This window comes from Vidua macroura, chromosome 4 (genome assembly GCF_024509145.1).
Source record: "Vidua macroura isolate BioBank_ID:100142 chromosome 4, ASM2450914v1, whole genome shotgun sequence".
NCBI classification, from domain to species: Eukaryota; Metazoa; Chordata; class Aves; order Passeriformes; family Viduidae; genus Vidua; species Vidua macroura.
In genome coordinates, this window is record NC_071574.1 from 3322248 (window position 1) to 3342300 (window position 20053).

General features: G+C 42.5%; 2 protein-coding genes across 3 annotated transcripts; both read right to left on the reverse strand.

The window, feature by feature from the left end:
- Positions 1 to 4237: 4237 nt before the first annotated feature.
- LOC128806636 (alveolar macrophage chemotactic factor-like) lies at positions 4238 to 6090 on the reverse strand. Its single transcript, XM_053976357.1, has 4 exons — positions 6018 to 6090; positions 5751 to 5877; positions 5585 to 5668; positions 4238 to 5229 (listed from the first exon to the last, which is right to left on the reverse strand). Exons 1-4 carry the CDS (start codon positions 6070 to 6072, stop codon positions 5211 to 5213), a joined length of 285 nt encoding a protein of 94 aa, XP_053832332.1. The 5' UTR covers positions 6073 to 6090; the 3' UTR covers positions 4238 to 5210.
- A 9791-nt stretch (positions 6091 to 15881) lies between these two features.
- Positions 15882 to 19064, reverse strand: LOC128806635 (interleukin-8). Of its 2 annotated transcripts, XM_053976354.1 has the most exons (4): positions 18948 to 19064; positions 18045 to 18180; positions 17208 to 17291; positions 15882 to 16659 (listed from the first exon to the last, which is right to left on the reverse strand). In XM_053976354.1, the coding sequence occupies exons 1-4, from the start codon at positions 19006 to 19008 to the stop codon at positions 16629 to 16631; spliced, it is 312 nt and encodes a 103-aa protein (XP_053832329.1). In that variant the 5' UTR covers positions 19009 to 19064; the 3' UTR covers positions 15882 to 16628. The 2 variants fall into 2 exon arrangements, with proteins under 2 accessions (XP_053832329.1, XP_053832330.1); XM_053976355.1 differs by lacking the exon at positions 15882 to 16659 and having other exon boundaries at positions 17204 to 17291.
- Between the last annotated feature and the right edge of the window lie 989 nt (positions 19065 to 20053).

Below are 20053 nucleotides of genomic sequence, written 5' to 3' on the forward strand. Positions count from 1 at the left end.
ATTTAGATGTGATTTATCTGAAATAGCAGTTTCTGTATTACAAAGTAAGTGATAGACAATAATAACTATTCCTACTAGAAGTAGTTACAACTCTTTCTATATAGTGACAGTCTTCAAATTCCGTCAGATACTTGCAGAAGTGCATGCTATTTTGACTTTTTCACTGATTTTCATCATTAGGCAAGAGAACAGGGATTTTCAGCTTCTCTTAAACTGGATTGAATATCTTTATTTGGTTTAACTTGTCTTTTGGGTTATTCTAAAATAATCATTAAGAATTACAGATGTTGTCAAGAATTGTAGTGTGTAGTCTAACCACACATCACAAATTCTGCGTGTTAAGGAGATCTTCCTGTGGATCTTACATTAAAGCTTATTCTATTAAAGGGGGAAAAAAAGAAAATCACAAATTAATTTTTTTCTGATAACAAATCATCAAAATAAACACAGCATTTTATGCTACTTTTACTTGGGTATGCAGATAAAATTAGCACTGCTACTGAAGTCAACAAAAGATGTCTTTATGAATTTAAAACAAATCAAACTCACACTGCATTTCCCAGCAATCCTCATACCCGTTATGTCCCTCCTCTTGTCACTTACCAAACCGTTCCTCAGCTGACTTTGGTTTTGATAGATCTACTCACCAGATGACTTAAAGATTTTGGATAACACTCAATTATAGATAGTCCCAGAAACTAACTTCACTCAGTGTCAGTCACATAACTAAAAAAAAACCTCAGAAATTTATGCCAGGTCACAATTTTCAATGTGCTTTTCACATTAAAAGTTAAGCACAGATGTTGCATTGCCATCACAATTGGAGTCATATCAATGGAAATGTGACATCTTGGTGCAATTTCACAACAGTGATGGTCACATTGCATTGCTGATGTTATCTATATAAGCCTCTCTAAGATCGTGGCATTATCTTTATTGAAAGTGTATTGTTCCAAAGCATCTTGAAAATTGTATAGACTCCAAAGAGTTATGCCAGTACTAGTTGTTATTCCCTTCTATATCTTCACCATATGTGGTGTTACTATGGAATGTTACCATATTCTTCCTGGGGAATTAGACACACTGTAGCAGTAATGTCCCACAGCTTCAGAGTTCCCGACTCTTCACATGTTTGGTTTTTTGGGTTTTGTTTTGGGTTTTTTTTTTTAACAGCAGAAAGTTTGCGTACGAAATTCGAAAGTCTCTACCTTTCCCTTGCTGAACTTGTGTGTTTTCTAAAAGTAATACCAGAACCTTTGTGCCACGTTCGGGCTCCCACCAAACACTGATAAAATGTTCCTCGCCGTCCCCTCAGGCGTTTGGCGCCCTTTTCGCCCGCCGCGCGCTTCCCGCCGCAGCGTGAGGGCGACGAGGAGGGTGAGGAGGGTGAGGAGGAAGGAGCGAGGAGGAGAACTCCCCGACGGGCGCCGCGTACCTGGCGGCGCTGCGAAGGGCGCTGCTGGCGCTGCAGCCGGCCCGGGGCGCCGGGAGGAAGGAGAAGGAAGGTTCGCCAGCGCCTCAGCGTTGCCCAGCCCGGGAACAGCGGCGCGGAGCAGGAGAAGAAGAAGCCTGTGGTGGCCGCAGCCTTGTCGGTCGGACCGCACAGGGTGGAATGGGCGTCGCAAGCAAGGGACGAGGGGAAGAGCCGGGACAGATAGCGAGATCCAGGTCGCGGCGGGGCAGGCGGAGCTGAGGGCGGGAGAAGCTCATCCTTAAGGTAAATCTCGGCAGTCCGTAGGGGAGCTTTAAGAAAACCTGTATGCCATTTCTTTTTTGCCCCAAGCCGTTTCTGCAGAGGGCATAAGAACCTGCTTTTTATTTATCCTGACTGTGGAAACCCCTTTTGGTGTAGCGCCATCACTTGCAGTGTGCTCAGCTACTTTAATCAAATAGCGGTGGTGAAAATCCCCAGACTCTATAATAATTCTTACTGTCTTGGCAGGTGAGAGCTTTTCAGTGTACTCTTTCTGTGGGGAAGAGGATAGTGAGCTCAGGTCCAGGGAGCAAGGTGTTTGGCTGGGTTTTTGCAGAAGCAGGTGTTCCCCTGTTTTTGATGTTAAATGGAATGTATTTTTCAAGGACTTTTCCTGCCTTCCTAGACAGGTCTTTACAAACGGCTGATGTGTTATTCAGATGGTGACAATCATAATTTTTGAGGACTCTTGCAGAGTAAGCATGTTTATTTTCTCCATGAAAGCATTTGGTTCCATGGTCTGCAGCTAAGGAGAACTAAGCAGTTTCCCAGTCATTCCTCCAAATATTTTATAAACGTTCTCAGTTCATCAAGTTCATTACAATATAGCACAAAACATGCCATTTACTCAAAGCTGGAACTTTACACGGAAACCAGCAGCTCTTTTGAATTCCAGGGGGAAAAAACCAAACAGAAACCCAACTAACCAACCAACCAACCAACCAACCAACCAACCAACCAAAAAAAAAAAAAAAAACAAAAAAAAAAAACAAAGAAAAACCCCAAAAACCCCCCAAAAAACCAAAAAAAAACAACACCAAACACAAACAAACAAAAATCAACAAAAAACTAACCAAACAAACAAAAGAAAAACCTAAACAATTTCAATTGTTATATGTAGTTTTAAGTTGCAGTGATAGGCTTACTGTGACTATGTACATTTGACTTATCTACAGGCACTTAAGTGAATCTCTTAGGGTGCTGTGAAGATTAACCTTTTTCATGCTTAATACCTTCAGAATTTCAAAGAACAGATGATAACAATTCCTGACCCCCTATGAGGACTTTAAAAACCTGAGAGGCTTTTGATGTGTCCTGTTTTACTAGCAATTTTTTCCTTGGGCAATGTACTTTCCTGCTGAAAACTGGGTGGGAGGCAAAAATCCGGAGTTGCACAAGATATTTCCATTGCTGTTTTAGTCTATTAACTTGCATTTGAAGAAAAACATATGACATAGAGCAAAAAGGAAGAACTGTAGAAGTTTTTACTGAGCCACAGTTTTCAAAAATGGCATATTAAAATAGGCATCTATTCCTGTTGGTAAGTTATACTTTTCAGCTTTTGAAAGAAGCCAGTCATTGTCGGTGTTTTAGTCACGGCCTTTGGTGTGTACTAGGCAGGGAAAGTGAAAAATCTGCCTTGGGATTTTGCAAATATCTGCTGCTCTGGTAAAGTGAAGCTGGATGTAGCCCTCTCTGGGCTGTTCCTGAGAAAGACATGGTGTAACAGGACAGTGTGGTCATTTCAGACAGACATCATTCCCAGGGGGAAAGCCATTATGTGTGCAGACACACTGGAGTTTGTTGAGAGGTGGCTAGTGCAGACAGGACTTTCTCAAGGTTCTGAAGAGGGAGCAACAGTCTCAGGTCACCTTTAAATGGCAAGGAAAAAAATCACCTTTTTTTTTTTACAAGCAAAAGAATTTACAAGGAAATTCACAAGGAAACGGAAGAACTTTTCATGCTCTCTACCCCTGGGTGTGTAAAGGAGACAGATTTCCATATTACATTCATTTGTCTGTCCCATGTTCTGGGGATGAGCCAGCTTTCCTCAGGTGTCACAGGAGAACACTCATGACTCCCCCATGTCAGCAAGGCCAAGATGTGGATGTGCTTTCAGATGAGATTTTGTTGGATTTCATGTGGATTTCATTTCATTTCAGTAGATTTGTCTGTCACTAAACAAGTACCATGTACCTAGTGACAGAAGAAATTGTTTGTCCTAGAAATGTGCCCTCAGGAATCCAGACAAGGGGATTCTTGGCTTTCAGAAGTGCCAGAGATCCTAGTTACAGCTGGGGCCTGAACTATTTTTCTTCTGGAAAAAAAATTTAGTGTTGCAAACTTTTACTGTTTCTTACCATAGCAAATACTGTTACTCCTTCCCACCTAGCAAAATGCGTTTAACTTTAAACACAGCCCACTTCAAGGTGGGCTGAAGAATAGAAAGAATATAAATTCCTGCAGATTGCAGGTGTGTGCCTGAGTTCCATACATCCATCCTGGGCTTAATCTCTCTTCATATCAGCAGCTCAGATCAACTTCACATCAGAGTGTTTAAGTAATGTTCCTCTGAATATAGAAACACGTTTGCTTGGCACAAAGTGCCCCTGACACTTCAGAGAGAACTGATCTGCAGGTCTGTCCAGGAATCCCTGGGTATACAGAGGTCACTGCTTCCCTGAGTCCCACTAGCCCAACTGACACAGGTACACAGCTCCATTTAACATGGAATTCACAAAAACCCAGGATATTTTTCAACAGGAAAACATTTTTATTGCATCGTATATTTCATTACATTATCATGAGAAATCCACCTCTTTACATACAATTTTCCACAGCAGAATAATGAAAATTAGTTCTTTTTTTATGAGTTATGACATTATGTCATACAAGTAGACATAAAATGTCTAAGTCTCTCCGGAACATTTACTGTTCCTTTACATCTTGTGCATAAAGACTAAATATTGTAATGTAAACTCATTTAAAAACAAACCAGCTAACCAAACTCAACATTATCTGGTTAAAAACCAAACCAGTCATGGCACAAACCCCCACAATTTCATAGAAATTATTAAACTCTTCTAAGTATTGAATAGGGGCAAAAAGACCTCAGGGGGAAAATCTGTGATTGCATTAGACAGTACATTGTGCAAAAAGGTCTGAGGCATTCCGCATTAAAGGCTGGAGAGTTGGAGTAGGAAAAAGAGATTCAGCAAAACATTCTTGCCCGAACCAGATTTTATTCCCATGTAATCCTGAACAGGCACTGAAATGTTAAGTGCCAGACAGCACTCTTGTTATTCCTGATGGATTATTGGCACAATCCATTCAAACCTCTCCTGTCACACTCTCTGTGGACATTTGCAAAATCATCCTCGCGATGGGCCCATCTTCTTTTCAGATATTAATGCTGTTTTATAGGAACCTATTGGGAAGCAGTATTTGGCAAGAAGGAGTTTGCACAATGGCGGAGCAAGTTCTGGGAAGGTTGCTGAGAGGTGTCCAGCAAAGCTTCCACTGTCTTATCAAATGGATTCAATCACTTTATCTCAGTCAATAAAACCATGCATAGGATTAGGCAATAACAAATATGAGGAGAGGGAATAAAGAATAGAACATCTGATCTACAAACCCATCAAAACTAGAGAGCTGAGCTATTGTGGTCTCATAGCATCTGTTTCCTGGTATCTTGTGGCAAACAGGTAACTTCATTCCGAGGTGTTCCTTCCCTCACTCAGAGCTTGTTGGATGAACTGCAATAGGCAGAATTCAAATTGTAATGCCAGCCAGGAAAATTTTCCATAAGTTTTCTTGCATACACCAGATAATAAATCCCATAGGAGGTGTGGAAAAGATGCCTGATGGTGGTGAATGTACTGTGGCTAGATTTCCAATTAATCAGGCATTTGTTATGAATACTCTCCCTGACAACCTGCTGGGCTGTCTCTTCCCCAACAAAGAAGCCCTTTCTGGACACTTTTTTGCTGTAACTAACCAGATTTCTCTACAGGAATCAATATCAGAATGTGGCTCATTACTCTTGGGTTAAAGCCCCTCCAAAAGATAAGTTTGGCCCCAAGTGCCGGCGACAGCTGGCCCGGCAGGTACCTGCGGAGGATCCTGGTGACCAGGAGCTTGACCCAGGGTGCGGCGGGGTCCAGGCAGATAATCTGTCCCTGCTTCGTCGTGGCTCTGCGGGCGAGGCAGGGAGGGGGTGAGGCCGGGGCCGGTTCGGCGGGCCGGGCCCGGGATGGGGCCGGGGCCGGGCACTTACATGACCTCGGGCACGGCGCAGTGCGGCCCCTCGGCGAGGAACTCCAGGCGGGCCAGGCGCCGCGGCGGGATCACGTCGGACACGGTCCGCACGCAGCGGCAGCGCAGCTCCCCGGCCAGCGGCGCACCTGGCAGGCGGGAGGAGCCTTCTGAGCCTCGGCTCCGCGGTCTCCCGAAACCCCCCGGCCCCCTGACGGGTCCGGCCCCCCGCGCATCCCCTGCCGAGGCCCGGCCGCGGACGGATGGGTGACCTGGCCAAGCCGCTTACCTTGGCATAGAGCGGCGACGGCCAGGAGGAGGAGGAGGCGGACGTGCGAGTTCATGGCTGGTGCTGGCGGCGGAATGGGTGCAGGAGCCGGCGAGGCGGCCCCCTTTCCCTCCCGTGCTTTTATTCCCTGCAGGGAGCTGCCGGGGAATTTCCCGGAGTGGAGCCGGGGGGCAGCGCCTCGTTGGCTCCTTTCCACCGGTGGGTGTGTACCACTAAAGGAGCGAGGCGGAGAGAGAAGAGCGGCCGGCACAGCGGCTCCTTCAGGTTTAGGAGAGAGGGAAGCGCGGCGCTGCATCGTCCCGAGAATCGCCCAGCGTCTGCTCGGACCCCATTCTCCGAAAGGAGCGGCGGGTTTTCTGCGGGGGTTCTCCGTTAGCTTTCAGGGTGCACGGTGCTGAGCCAAAGGGGAATTTGGGTTCTGGAGCTTGCCTTGCTGCGAACCGTGTGCAACCACGCACTCTTATTCAGTGGGCATTGCTCCCCTGAGCACCCCTTTATTTACCTAGCTTTTGAAAACCGGAAATCTTTTTTTCCTGCCACTAGGAGACCCTCAGGTTTCCATACCTACACTCCACTACTGAAACATACCTACACTTCCACTCCTCTGCACACACAGGTCACTCTTCTTCTTCATTCCTGTCAAGGCATTTTGCTAAGTTCAGTTATAAAGAAGCAAAATGAAAATGAGATGCAGGTTTTAAAAATTTTATTTACGCATAGGTTTAGATCAGTGTTGTGGGTTTTTTGGGGTTTGTTTGTTTGTTTGTTTGTTTTTTGTAGCCCATATGTTTTCTTCCACAGACTTTTGTGAACATGAGTAGGGGTTCAGCAAATCAATTTGTTCCAGGGTCAGGCTGTCGTGTGTCTTGCCCCATCTGCCTGAATGCCTTAGATTAGATGTACTAATCTACAGAGTACAAAACCGAGTCAGGATCCAAAACAGATAAGATACAGCATGCAAAGCAGTCCTAAAAAAGGGATTAAGTAGATAGGAAGCTGATGGGACAAAGACTCTAATTCCTGGGCTCCATCATCTACAGTTCAGCTGCTTCATACTGCTGCTGGCTGAGTCCTTCAGGAGATCAGCCTTGTGGGAATATTGTATGTCACAAGCAAATACTGATTGCCCCATGTTATCAGGAAATATCTAATGACTAATTTGGACCCCTTTCCAGATGCAGCTTGGTAATGATATCCTTGGAAGCATCTGGCTTTTAGCTTGGTCTTAGAAGGAAGCTCCATGGTCAGCTTAGGGGAAGCCACTAATTAGAAACCTTCACTGAGATCCCTTGAGATGATGGAGATGGAATCACCATTCCCTCCATGTTATAGCCACACAAGCCTTGGACTATGAGTTCCCCATGTGGTTGTCCCAAGGAAGAGCCATGTTCTTTGCAGGAAGAAGGATTTGCCCAGCTGTAGCAAACTGAGGCAATGAGCAGGTAGGATGGTGCACAGACAATCTGCTTCAGGTCAGTGCAGCTATTGTTGGCAGATCCAGCTCTGAGCAGATGTGGGGGGCAGATCATTCATTGTCACTCGTGCGCAGTCAGATTACACATTGTTCTTGGACAGTACACATGAGTAAGGACAGTTTACGTGACAGCACTTGGTTTTATGCTTGCATGACTGCTCACAAGAACTGACCCATGAGACTCATTCCACAGTGGTTATTACTGAGGAAATTCCAGATGTCTCCTGGGGTCTGGAGTGTGAGGCTGTTTTCAGATATGGAGCAGCAATGTGTGAAACTCTGCAGCCAGCTCTCCCTCAGAGCCATGTGCCAAGAGGAGCAGCAATCAGGTCATGGACATGCTGCAGTGCAGCAGATGGTACAGAGCCTGGTCCTCTGAGTCAGTGCTTGCACAAACAGGCCTGGAAAAAGGGAAATGGGTGTCTTCTGGGACTATTTCAACATGCAAGACCATCTGCCTGAGCAAGGCTTTGTACCTGCAGACTTCAGATTGCTTCTAGATCCCTTCTGTGGGATTGTGAGTAAGGTCTCTTCAGTCCAGATGACAGCAGCAACAAGGATGAGCTGTGGACGAACTCTCTTGAATTATACCCTTGCCCTGTCTCCCTTCACCACCTTTGGCAAAGTTTCTTTAGCAAGTACGGAAAAGATAGGGAGCAGATAGCATCACTTTAGAAAGCTGAGTTTTTCCCTGCCTGATGCCTATCTCTTTCATTATAGATAAGTTTGCCATGCACTGAGTGCAGGTGGTACAGATAGAATCATGGAATGGTTTGGATTGGAAGGGGACCTTGAAGATCATCTTGAATTAAGTTTAAATTAGTTATTGTGAGTGGTGGTGTCAGTGTAGCTGGGACAGAACTCACCACAAGGTTTGTATCTGCCTCACTGAAGTTCTTGTTCAAATTACCCACTCTTTAGCAGAAGCTGCTGTGTGAAGATACGCCAGGATTCAGTGATTCCGTGAAATTTCTCACTGTTCTTAGCATGGGTCTTGGGGTTACCAGGACACAGAAAGCAGTCCCAGCTCAGGCAGGCCCTGAATAGGTATGTAAAGAGAATAAACCTCATGGTTCAATTGCCTTCACATTGTCCAGTCCTTAATTGATTACATGCAGGATGTGATTTGGCTGCTTTGTTGCAGACGGCTGCGTGCCTTTCCACAGCAGCTATTTATTTGGCTTGGCATCTGTAGTGGGAGCCATTCACTGGCAGCAGACCCAGGAGAGCTACAGGACAATTAAACAAGAGATGTCTCACTTCAACAAGTGAAGACTTCTCCTACGTGCACGAGAATTACTTTGGAGGATGTGTCCCATATACTGGTGTAAGGTGAACTTTCATCATGGCCTAGAAACCATTTAACATGGGCAGTGTCTGAAGGACGAGTCTTATTTCCTCCAGGGTTTTGATTAGGAATGATTTATGTTCTGATCTGTGAAATGTCGAGTCACTGCTACCCAGTACAGACTAAAGTCAGAGGGTATGGACTGCTGATATCCTCTCATCTTCATCATGTTACCTTTCTTACCTATACCAGTATGCTTCATAGTATTCCTTGGCTATGATGAGGTGCTGTTCCCTAGCACCTATGATTCTTCCTGTGGATCCAGCTCTGTCATGAAGTACAAACATATTTGCTGGAGGCAGAAACCAAATTTCAAGCTACAGTTTCATGCAAAGTAAGCTTTATATCTATCAGTAATTTTATTTCCTTCAATTTTCTTGTGTGTTTCTCAAGTTTTGAAATGTTTCCAGTCCATATGCCCTTGAAAATAGTACCAGAATATGTAAGAGATTGAAGTGTCCTGCTGTTCACCTTGTGTCATGGAGAATCCCAACTCCGTTTTGCCATCTCCATCGTGGCACACGTCACACATTGTTGTGTGTTCATTTCTGTAATACCTTTTGAGATGTGAAAATTCACATTTAAAGTAATGATCTATAGCAAATGATGCCCAGTATCTTCCCACCCTCCTTCCTGCGTCTTCACCTAACTTTAACATTCAGGAGCCCTTAGGTTTTTTTGTTTCCCTTCCCCATTAGAGTCTCTTCACCCGTGCCCACTGCTGGGAATCAGAGCGTGAACACACACACACACCGTTGATAGCTGAAAGGAATGTGTTTATATTGCTCAGGCATTATCTTGGCAAATAGAACGTGTTGGCTCTGAAATCCGTGTGTTTGGCCATTGTTTCTCTGTTTTTCAGTTTCAGGTGCCAACTGACCTTTTCTAAGATCATCGATGGAACTGCGGAGACTGTGGTTTCACTGTCACCTTACTAAGTGGGACTCCTGCATACACAACAATTCCCAAAAAGTGAGTGGCTGGTGGTGGACTCACTGGTTCTGGTATTTTACACCTAACATATGAAGACAGGAGAGGCTTTATTTTGAGTTTGGGACCCAATTGTTTAAGCAATTGTTTAAACAATTACCTCTGCTGAGGGGGAAGAATCTCCCAGCGTTTTAGTTGCAGATCCTGGACAAAGATTACAACTGTGTGACTCCTTCCAGCCCCACATAGTAGTTCACTTGATAAGCCTTTGAGGTCATCACAGCTTCTGAAAGGCAGAAAGGGCTACTCCTGGCCTTAGCAGCAGCAGAAAATGCTCTTTATCCTATGAGTTGCCTGCAAGCTTTTGTTCGAACTTTTGTGTGAACTTCTTTGTAACAAAGATTTTAGTCAACTTGTAAATGATCCGTTTGGAAATAAATACAATAAAATTTGTTCCATCTGCAGAGAGCTGGAAGTAAAGAAAATATGAATCTCTTAAAAAATTAACTCTTCACCCCCAAAAAACCCAATCCAAGGCCCCAAAACCAGCATTCCCCCTAACATGGCTTAAGGCAATTGCAGTTTTCAGACTCAGTGGAGCTGAGTAATTTCTGGGAGTGTGCTTTGGATAGTTGTGGTCTTTTGGTTAAAGTGATGGCGTCACTTGGGAAAACAGTGACACGAGACATCTGACCACAAGAAAACGGGAATGCTCTTTGGAATAATCACAATATCTTTGAAGTCTATCATGACACTCAGACTTCAATCCTGTCTGTTACTTTCATTGCTTGTGTTGCAATGAAGGAAAAACCAAGAAGTCATACTTGACTTACAGCCTAGGAGACACTGAAGCTGCCATCTCAGGGAGCAGTTTCTTACAGCCCTTTGAGTGCCATGTGCAGATTCAGTCTCCAGTGTATTTGTACTCTGCAGTAAAATGAATTGGATTGTTCCTGGCAACAAAAAATGGCTGCTATTTGTTGGAAGGAAGGAAAAATAATAGCAATTAATTTGCCTACTTGTCACTGAATTATCCAAAATAACCTACAAAGCAGCAAGAGGGACACGTATCCTTTCAGCTTGTTATAGGGAGGTGTTTGGAGGAAACACACTGATAACATTTTTGGTAAATGTGATCACCACTGAGTTTACTGTCAATGGTTTTCTTCCCTATTATCTTGTATTTCTGTCTTTTTTCCCTTCCTTTTTTAAAAATTTCCAGTCAGTGTGACTCCAAATTGCTTCAATACACACAGGGTACAGGACTATGTCAACACATTGCGCTAAATGCTATGGCAGCAAACAGGAGCAAAGCATTTTTTCTTTCTTAAGAACTAAGAAATTGAAATTGCTAGTGAGTACTGCTATCAGGAATAAACTGAGGTGGCAGGAGAGTAAGCAAGCTAGGAGCATTCCATGGAAAACAGGCTACTGAAAAAAAAGCACCACTTGATTTAATAGAAATTCAGCATTTTTAACTTTGGTTTTCTTCTAAACAGTGAAATGAAAATGAAAATGAAATTGATCAGGACATTGATTGAAAAGAATAATTTCACTTAGCTCCAAATACTGTTTTGTTGCGAGCTAAGATTAGTTTAATTTAGATGAACTTTGCCCTTAGTGCTTAAATACAAGCTTGAATTTGACAAAATGATTGCTTTCTAATGAGGTTTTTTTGGTTTGTTGAAATCCTCATTTTTTCTAGGAAGCACTGGTTCACCAGCAGCCTTTCCATCTGGACGGCTCTGGCTTGCATTCCTGGTACCTGGTTACACCATTTGAAACAAAGTGTACAGGGTACTTTTCACGCATTTCCTTCTTGTTTTTTTAATAGTCATTTTAGTATCAGAAGACATTGCATGCTCTCCCTCATCCTTTCCTCCAAGCAGGAATAGTATTGTGAGAACTTTTTGGCATGGAAATGATTCCAGCATTTGGCCTGCCAACAGGTCAGGTAGATTGACAGCTCTTTCCCATGTTTCTTCCTCAGCTGAGTCTCCTGCTGGCTTCGGTGAAAGATTTGTGTATGCAAAAACCACTTGGGTTTTCCTCGGTGGTATCAAGGAATGGGTGAAGCTGCAGTGTTGAACATGAACCAGCTACAACAAAGCCTGTTTTCTTTGGCTTTTCTTGTTGAGACTGTGCTCACGGTGAGCAGTGCTTACGTCAATTGCTTCTCTTTCGCAGGATGACGGGCTTTGCTGTCAGAGGTGAAGTACCAAACAGAGAAGAAAGCAGAAAATGAGGAGATGATGGAATTTTTGACTACAGGGATGAAGTAAGTTAGCAAACCTAGGTTTATTTGCTTAATTATTAGTCTTCTGCTGGTAATGGCTGGCTCAGCAATGAACCAGCTGGGTGGCTGTGCATTCCTTTATTGGTTATTGATAAGTCAAACACAAACCTTTCAAAGAGTCAGGCTTTTTGACAAGTCACTTGCTCTTCACTGTTTGTATTGAGTGACTAAGTGCCTTTCACATAAAGTTCTGACACCTGCATGGACAAACTCTTACTATCCAGTAAGAGCAATGGATGGCAGGGGGTGTTTCAAGTTCTGCTCTTTGGTCCTTTTCTGGGCTTAGTATATCTTGCTCCTCCTTTACTTTCTACTTTTGCAAAAGCCTGACCAAAGGGAGAACAGGAGTCACTCGTCTGTTGCTTATGATTATCTGCTGCTATGGCAGGTGGCTGTGCTTTTCTGAGTATCTGTGAATACCTACTGGCTTTCAGCTAGAAACCTTGCCTTTTAATTGCACTGTAATTGCTTCATCTGTGCCTGTGCTTTCCCCCCACACGCATTCTCACACATTCTTATTCCTTCAAGAAGTTCTGCATCAAGCAAAAAAGAAGTCCACGTGGTCCATGCTCTCATTCGCATGTCATGTCTCACTCTTCATGAAATCTGCCACTGATGCTTTAGATATACTTCACACAGAAATGGTATTTCAAGCTTTTGCAATTTTATTGACATTTTGGCTTTAGCACAACAGTCAAATTCTGATTCTCCCGTCTGCTTGCAAACTTGTAAAAAGTGTGACCTTGAAAACAGAAAGAGGAAAAGAAGAATTGTCAGTGCCTTGGGAGTCTCCTTATTTCAGTGTAAACATGTAATACATGTCTTTAATAAAAGAATCAGGCTAAGAGGGTGGACTTATTAATTTGCTTCTCTTTGGAGCTATGAAGCTTTCATCATTCTGGAAAATTACTTCAAGGAAAAAGCTAGAAATTGTGAATCTTAGGAGTGCAGTGAGAATGCTACTTCAGAGCTTAAAAATTATTTTTGTATTTAGCTGAGTTGAAAATGCTGTTTAATTCACCTTCTCAAAAACTGAAGGCTCCTTTGGAGGTTGAATAACTGGGTCCAAATATGCTCTCAAGCCACTTGTCTAATGACTTCTTATTTCCATAGATTTTTATAGGGTGTCTATGTATGAAAAAGTTTTCTGCAAAAGATAAAAAGATTAGATTTCCCCCAGTTCACCGGTCCTCTAGTAAGGAGTGGGAGAAATTGACAGACTGATACTGCAGTTGCCAATGTGCACTTTGGGTGGTGCAGTCTTACTTCACACTTCTGCTAGTGTCCTTGCCTGAGTCAGTGGAGAGGTGTTCTGGGAAAGCTTGTGCAACCCATTTCTTTCAAAAAATATTGATCACATTTCTCATTAATTTGAACTTCCGTGGAATAAGATAGTGTATCAGATGGGTGTATCAGAGGTTGATGCTTGTTAAAACAATATTTTTTAGTGATGAAAAGTTATTCAGCATAGCTATGTTGAAATCTGCCCACAGAAGATTGTAGAGATGTCACATTGCTGTTTATTTCATGAAAGGGCAGAGGAAACAGTATCAGTGAGCCTGGTTATACCTATAACCTTCCAGATTCTTCCACAGAATCTTCCTCTCCAGAACTCCACAGGAATTGTGAAGTAGTCTTTGCACTGACTGGCACCAATGGTTGTTACTAGAAGTAATTTAACTGCAGGTAATATGAAAGTCAATTTTTATGACAGTTTTCAACAGCAGAGATCTCAGGCTTATTTTTGTAGGTGGCAAAATTCTTGTTTCACTTGTGCACATAGAAACAAAATGCCTGTTTGCTGACCCCAAAGTTTCCATGGCAATTTGTGTCATTTCCAAAGGATCCACTTCCTGTACAGTTGCTTATGATATCTTGTTATAAACAAGAATAAATGCTTGAAACACATCTGCAATATAAAGTCTGTCCCATGTGTAATTTTCCTGGGGGAAATGGGATTTTTCCCTTGTTATGTGATAAGAGTATAAGAAAAGCAATCATTTTAGAATGGGAAGCAGTCCATAATCAAAAGCAAGTAAAGTACAGATCATGCATTTGTCACCTAAGACAAAACCAGGATGTTTATGTTAGCCAACATTATGTTTATGTTAGCCAATATTCAGCACAGACAGAAATCGAGGCCGAGAAACTCATGCTTGCATTCCCTGTACTTTTAAGGAAGAGTTAGAAGTATTTTTCAGGGACTTTCCAGTATTTCTCCCCATGACTTCCTCTATAGTTTGCAGTGTTTATACATCAGAGAGAAATATACTTTCATTATTACAAGGACAGCAACCACAGACACTCGAGGGGACAACTTGCAGTTCTCCATACAAGAGCAGAACTCCAGCAACCAGGCATGGGAAGGGGAGTTTGAGGATAGGGAAATGAGAGGAAGTCATTGCTTGGTCAATTGATAGTTGCCAATTCTCTTGCCCCACAAATGAAAGAAGGAAATAAAAGTGGTTTGAAGGGAAGGTAAAGTAAGGGGCCAAGAGAATAGCAAAGGACAGAAAGGATATGTATACACCTCTGCTGCATTTCATTACATGAAAGGCACTGAAATGAAAGGGAAGTGATGAATGCACACGGCACCTGTAAAGTGGAATGGTCTTCTGACAGTCTTGTAGAAAGACAGTTTAGATGCTAGATGAAGTGATTGAGGGGAGCAGAAACTTTCCTGAGATTGGGAAAAGGAGGAGATGGACAAGAACACGTAGTTAGCTGCAGTGAAATCTCAGGTTCCATCCTTTCCCTGTGGTGCTGATGTCCTGACCCTTAATCACCCGCTGGCCAGCTGCCTGCTGTGTTCCACAGAGGTGCACGCGTACCCACACAGACACTGACTGCACGGTCTGCATGTTTCCAAAGTGTGCACTTCTCCCCTGTGGCTTCTGCATGGCCTGATAGCTGGAGACCCACAGGGCACGTTGTTTAAAGTGCCAGAAGTCTTCCAGCTGATGCCAAAATAGCAATGGTGAAGGAGGGGACTGGCATCGAGTTTACTGAGAAGGGTCTTCAAGAAAAAACAAGCCAGAGACAGCTGTCTTATTTTACGATCATGAAGTTACCCAGCAAAAATCCCTCTGTTGTTTTATTACTATCTAGATTGTAGATAAAAGTGAAGTAAGAGTGTGCATCCCTCAAGTAAACAGTTATAGTCTAGTAGTTTATATACATACTATAGTTTAAAACAATACTCTTTAAACTTATGCCCTTTCTCTCTTTTCCTGTTTCCTTCTGGAAGGTTTTTAAGAGAGGCAGGCATCATGTGCTCAGCAAACTGCATTTCAGGGATCAGAATAAGAAGCAGTTGTTACACCAGGACAAGTGCTTGCTCTTTGGGTACACAAAGTAAGGGTCACAAATTCCCATTTCGATGGTCAGACAGTGGCCTTTTGCTGTAGCAAAGATTTACAACTGCGAGGCTGAAGTGGACGCTTAGCGGTGTTTAGGCATCTGAGGGTAAAACCCTTTTATCTGGAATTAAAGGGATTTAAAGGGAATTAAAGAAGGGGCCTCGCCCTAGAGCCCACCAGTCCCCATGGATTGGGAACAGCCTGAAGGGAGGATAGTGAGCCACTTAGCCCATCCAAAGAGTCTGTCAGTGTAGTCAGGAGTGCCAGGTTACCATAAGAGGGGTAGTTATGGCACCATGGACTTAAAAATTTTCATTTCAGTTCCAGAAATCAGGCTGGCAAAAATAAAGCAGAATTTTCAAATAAAGAAAATGAATTTAAAAGATGAAACAGATAACAAATGGGTTTTTTATATATAAAACTTTTAATAGTACATTTTTAGGAATAATTACACTCTCATAATCAAACTCTAAGTATGTAAAATACATTTTTTTTCCATTAGCTGATGGAGTAGCTAATTAGACATACAATCAAGTACAGAGTAATGAGATTGCGAATATTTCTCCAGAAATGAACAGCAGGAATGAAAAAATCCAGTAGAAATTAAATAAATTATAATTGTTTGCTTTCTTACATAGCAACTGCTCAATAAATACATTTATAAATACCCTGGAAATCACAATACATAAATACCAAATACAGCGTTACACATTCTGTAGGATAGGTTTTTCAAGTTAGACATTACAGTTCACAGTCTGGCCACAGGCTGACTGTGGTTCAGGAAGCTGTTGTTGACACAACATACTGGCGCGCTCCAGGGGAGCAGGAGGATTCATCAGTTTGCTGGTGAAATAGCAAAATTATCAGGCTTAGTGTAAATAAGCTGTGCTGCAGGTGCATTGCACCTCACTGCGTATGTTTGGCTAAAGTGGCTGCCAAAGGTTCTCAATATCCTTCAGGAAACCACTTTTCCTTCAGTGTCACGGGCAGCATGTCCCGTGGACAACACTGACCATAGCAAAAGACTTCCTTAAATACACACAGTTAAATAAATAGATAAATAAATAAAACCACCCATAATTAACATCATCACACTGATGCAGGATGTGGAAGATGGTGCACTGCTTGAATGATGCTTTTCCCAAACGTTTCTCTTGACAGAGGAGCAGAAGGAGTTCCCAGATTTTTTCTGTCCCAGTGTTTCTTAGAGAGGAGAATCAGAATTGTGTTGAGCCCTGTTAAGAGGTGAGGGAAGAGAATAATTTAAAAGGAGGTTCAAGTTACCACTGCTTAGCGTTGCTCAAACAATTTAGGATGTGAGGTCTCTTTCTAATTCTTTGTGTTATCTTGAAGCACAGGGAGAATAAAGTTGATGTTTCGAAAGCAACTGCTGAAATGCCGGTGTGTGCATGCCTGGTGTCCAGCTGGGAAACCTCTGCAGCACAAGCTTCTCACAGCAAGAGCCTTGTTAGCTCAAAATTAGCAACTAAGTAAGGGGAAGATGACTTTTTTAAAGCCTTATTTTTCAAAGGGAGAAAAACACTTCTGTGCTTCCCTGCAGACGGAGTTGCTGGTACTCAGAGATTTAGTACTGACATACCAGCTTGAGCAAGTACCCTGAAGCACAGCCAGAAAAACTGATTCTATAGTTAAGCAGGAAGCTTCCCTGTTCTTTAAATCTGATTAAGAAAGAATGGGAAGTATCACTGTGGAATCCTACAAACTGGCTTTTTCTGGGAGGTTTGCCACTCAGCTGCCCAGACAGACAGGGAATGGGACTTACCTGGCCAAAATTGCCTTTACAATCAGCTGTACCCAGGGAGCAGTGGGCTCCAAGCACACCTCTCTGCCATCCTTCAGAGTAGCTCTGCAAAGCAGGGAATAAAGAAAAGTCAGGAACTACTACATGGATTTGTTTTACTCACAGAATGTAATCTTGCACTTTGAGATCAGATAGTAGAAATTCATCCCAGCTACTCTAGGTTAGACTTGGCTCTTTTGCTTTATATGTTGAACAACTGAGGAGACCATCCAGAATTGTGTGAGTCTCTGTGTCTGCTCTCAAAGCAGTCACACATTCCCAAAAATCTTTCCCTCTATATATGAATAGTTATTTTGGATATGTTTATATTACTAAAGCTTTCTTACACAACGATTGAAATCTCCAGTGGTGAAAAGGTGTTTGAGCAGAATAAGGATTTTAACGTTTTAGTGCCTTTGTGCTGTTCAGACTAGGTTAGGTTGGTTCATTGTTTCCCTAAATCTGTTTGTTGGAACTTAGTTTTTCTCCTTGAGTCTGCCTGCCTCATAAATGCAGGATTCAAACTACATCATTACCTTGTGTACTAAGACCTGATAAGTCCATGAAATTCACGTCCTACTACTAGAAACATTTAATATGTCCCCTGACTGAGAAACAATGGTCAGTTCAGGAATATGTAAGGTCATAGAGACGGTGAAAACCAGGGTGTTTCACTTAAAACCATCCCTCTCAAAATAAAGGCCAAGTCTGGCTGCATGAGGTCAGCATGCTGACTGTGGTACTTGTGAAGCCTAAAAGCCCAGCAGCAGTGTCAGCAGTGCAGGGGAAGAGGAAGGAACCTCTTGCAGAGCTACTTACATGACTTCAACATTCTTGCAGTGGGGGCCGCTCTGTGTCAGCTTCACATCTTGAATGGACTTCGGGGGAATTAACCTGGAATGAGTGGCTATGCACTGGCACCGGAGCTCGGTTCCCATCCTTGCCAGGGTCCTACCTGTGAGCAGAAAAGGCAGATTGTGGTTTGAAAGGTGCTCTTATGGGCCATGTACCAGACACAAAGCACAGCTGCTCTATTGTAACAGCATTCTCATTTAAAACATTGCATTTGTCCAAGCTATCTAAATCCTCATGTTATAAGGGAGGGTTACTTAGGTTTCAGGGGAACTGATGCCCAAGTATGTTGGAAACCAAATTAATAAATCTTTTAAAAATGAACCACGTATTTTGCGGTTGGTAACCATACTGACTACACAGTATGTTTAACTGCATTGTTTTAATATCTGGATCAAAAAACTTGGCTGCTCTGCAGAAGACAGAGCTCTAGATTTGTTCATTAATTGGAGGTTTGCCCATGTTTCTGTGTTCAAATTGTTTGCTCTCCCTTTCCAACTGTGTATTACTTGCTTGAGGCGGCATGGCCACTAAGCAACAAATACAAGATGATAAACTGTTATTTGTGTGGGAAGAGAGAGAAACATTAAAACACCCCAGAACAAAAATCTGTCTCTAGACACATACACCTCAATAGAAACAGAAACAAAGTAAATGCAAGTTGCATCCTTAAAATCTTTCCCACAAGATGTCAGTAACTCTTCAGCCCAAGGTCTACATAGTAGATTTATGACTGAAGAGAGGTGCTGAAAATCTCTCAAAAGAGACTAATTCAGTGAGACAAATAGAAAGCTACTCTGCAAGGACAAGCATCTCAGTTGATGCCTCGGTAAAACTGCAGCCAAGGGGACTTAGGGAGGCTTTGCTTACCTTGAGACACAGCTGCTGAGATCAGGAAAAGAGCCAGGATAGCTACGAGTTTGCCGTTCATGGTTGGACAGGAGTTTTTTGCTGGCTTGTTTAGGTCTAGTTCTGCGAGCTGGAGTCCCAAAGGATTGTTGATTCCTGCTGTGTGTGAGGATTGTTGACTCCTGCTTATATACTGTTTTGTGCCCAGCCTCTGTACTCTGCTGGCATGGAGATTGCGTTAGAGGAATTTCCCAGATGCAGTAAAAATGAGTCACATGACTGTTGTGAAACTTCTTCCTAGATGACGAGGAATTATTTTGCAGATAATGATACAATGCATTAATTTATTAAAATATGTCTATAATAGTCACACATTCCAATTATTTTGGCAGATTTGTAAATTTTGTGCTTTTTCTAAAGCATATCCTTATTTAATAATACAACTTTAGAATGGTTTCAGTTACATTTATGATGTCACTTATTATTATTTTCTTCAGGGTTATAACTGTTCTTTGTAGATGTATCAGGTCTATACTTGAGATACTGAATTTCTTATTCCCACTTACGGTGACAGCTTCTGCTTACCCGATACAAGCCACCAGAGTGGAATTCAGGCAGTGCTGAAATTACTGAGAAGCTCTTTACTGGGTCAGGATTTTACCTCGGCATTATTTTGATGTAAAATATTTTCATTTTAGTTATTTTTTTCCTCTGTTCAAGGGGAATGATACAAAGTAAATTCATCACTAATTCTTTGTGGCTAACAAGGAATAGAGGCTGCAAGCTTTTTGCGGGAAGCAGGTACTGAATTCTGAATGGATTTGAAAATCATGCCTGTACTTTTCATGTTACACATGTTAATGAATGATAAACAGAGGAAGCTTTATATGCAAACTAAACAGCATGACCTGCTGAACACAACTGATTTTGTTTTCTCTGTAAGTCCAGACATTTTTAATAAGTATTTTCTGAAATCTTTTTCAGTGACAGCAACCCTAGGTCCTAGAAAAAGGACACAAGAGTGACAGTTATGGCTGTGTACAGACTTTTCTGTTAGAGAACCTTGCTGTATGAATGCTGAGCTTTCATTTGCTGTGGCTGTGGATAATACCTTGCAAGGGAGACAA

Excerpts from the sequence above, each read along its gene's own strand:
- LOC128806636 (XM_053976357.1), bottom strand. The coding sequence starts at position 6,072 with ATGAACTCGCACGTCCGCCTCCTCCTCCTCCTGGCCGTCGCCGCTCTA. Across the intron at positions 5,878-6,017 it reads CGTCGCCGCTCTATGCCAAG|GTGCGCCGCTGGCCGGGGAG; the intron begins GTAAGCGGCTTG and ends CCCGCCTGCCAG. Across the intron at positions 5,669-5,750 it reads TGCGCCGTGCCCGAGGTCAT|AGCCACGACGAAGCAGGGAC; the intron begins GTAAGTGCCCGG and ends CCTCGCCCGCAG.
- LOC128806635 (XM_053976354.1), bottom strand. The coding sequence starts at position 19,008 with ATGAACGGCAAACTCGTAGCTATCCTGGCTCTTTTCCTGATCTCAGCA. Across the intron at positions 18,181-18,947 it reads CTCAGCAGCTGTGTCTCAAG|GTAGGACCCTGGCAAGGATG; the intron begins GTAAGCAAAGCC and ends TTCTGCTCACAG. Across the intron at positions 16,660-17,207 it reads GTAAAGGCAATTTTGGCCAG|GGCTCAACACAATTCTGATT; the intron begins GTAAGTCCCATT and ends ACCTCTTAACAG.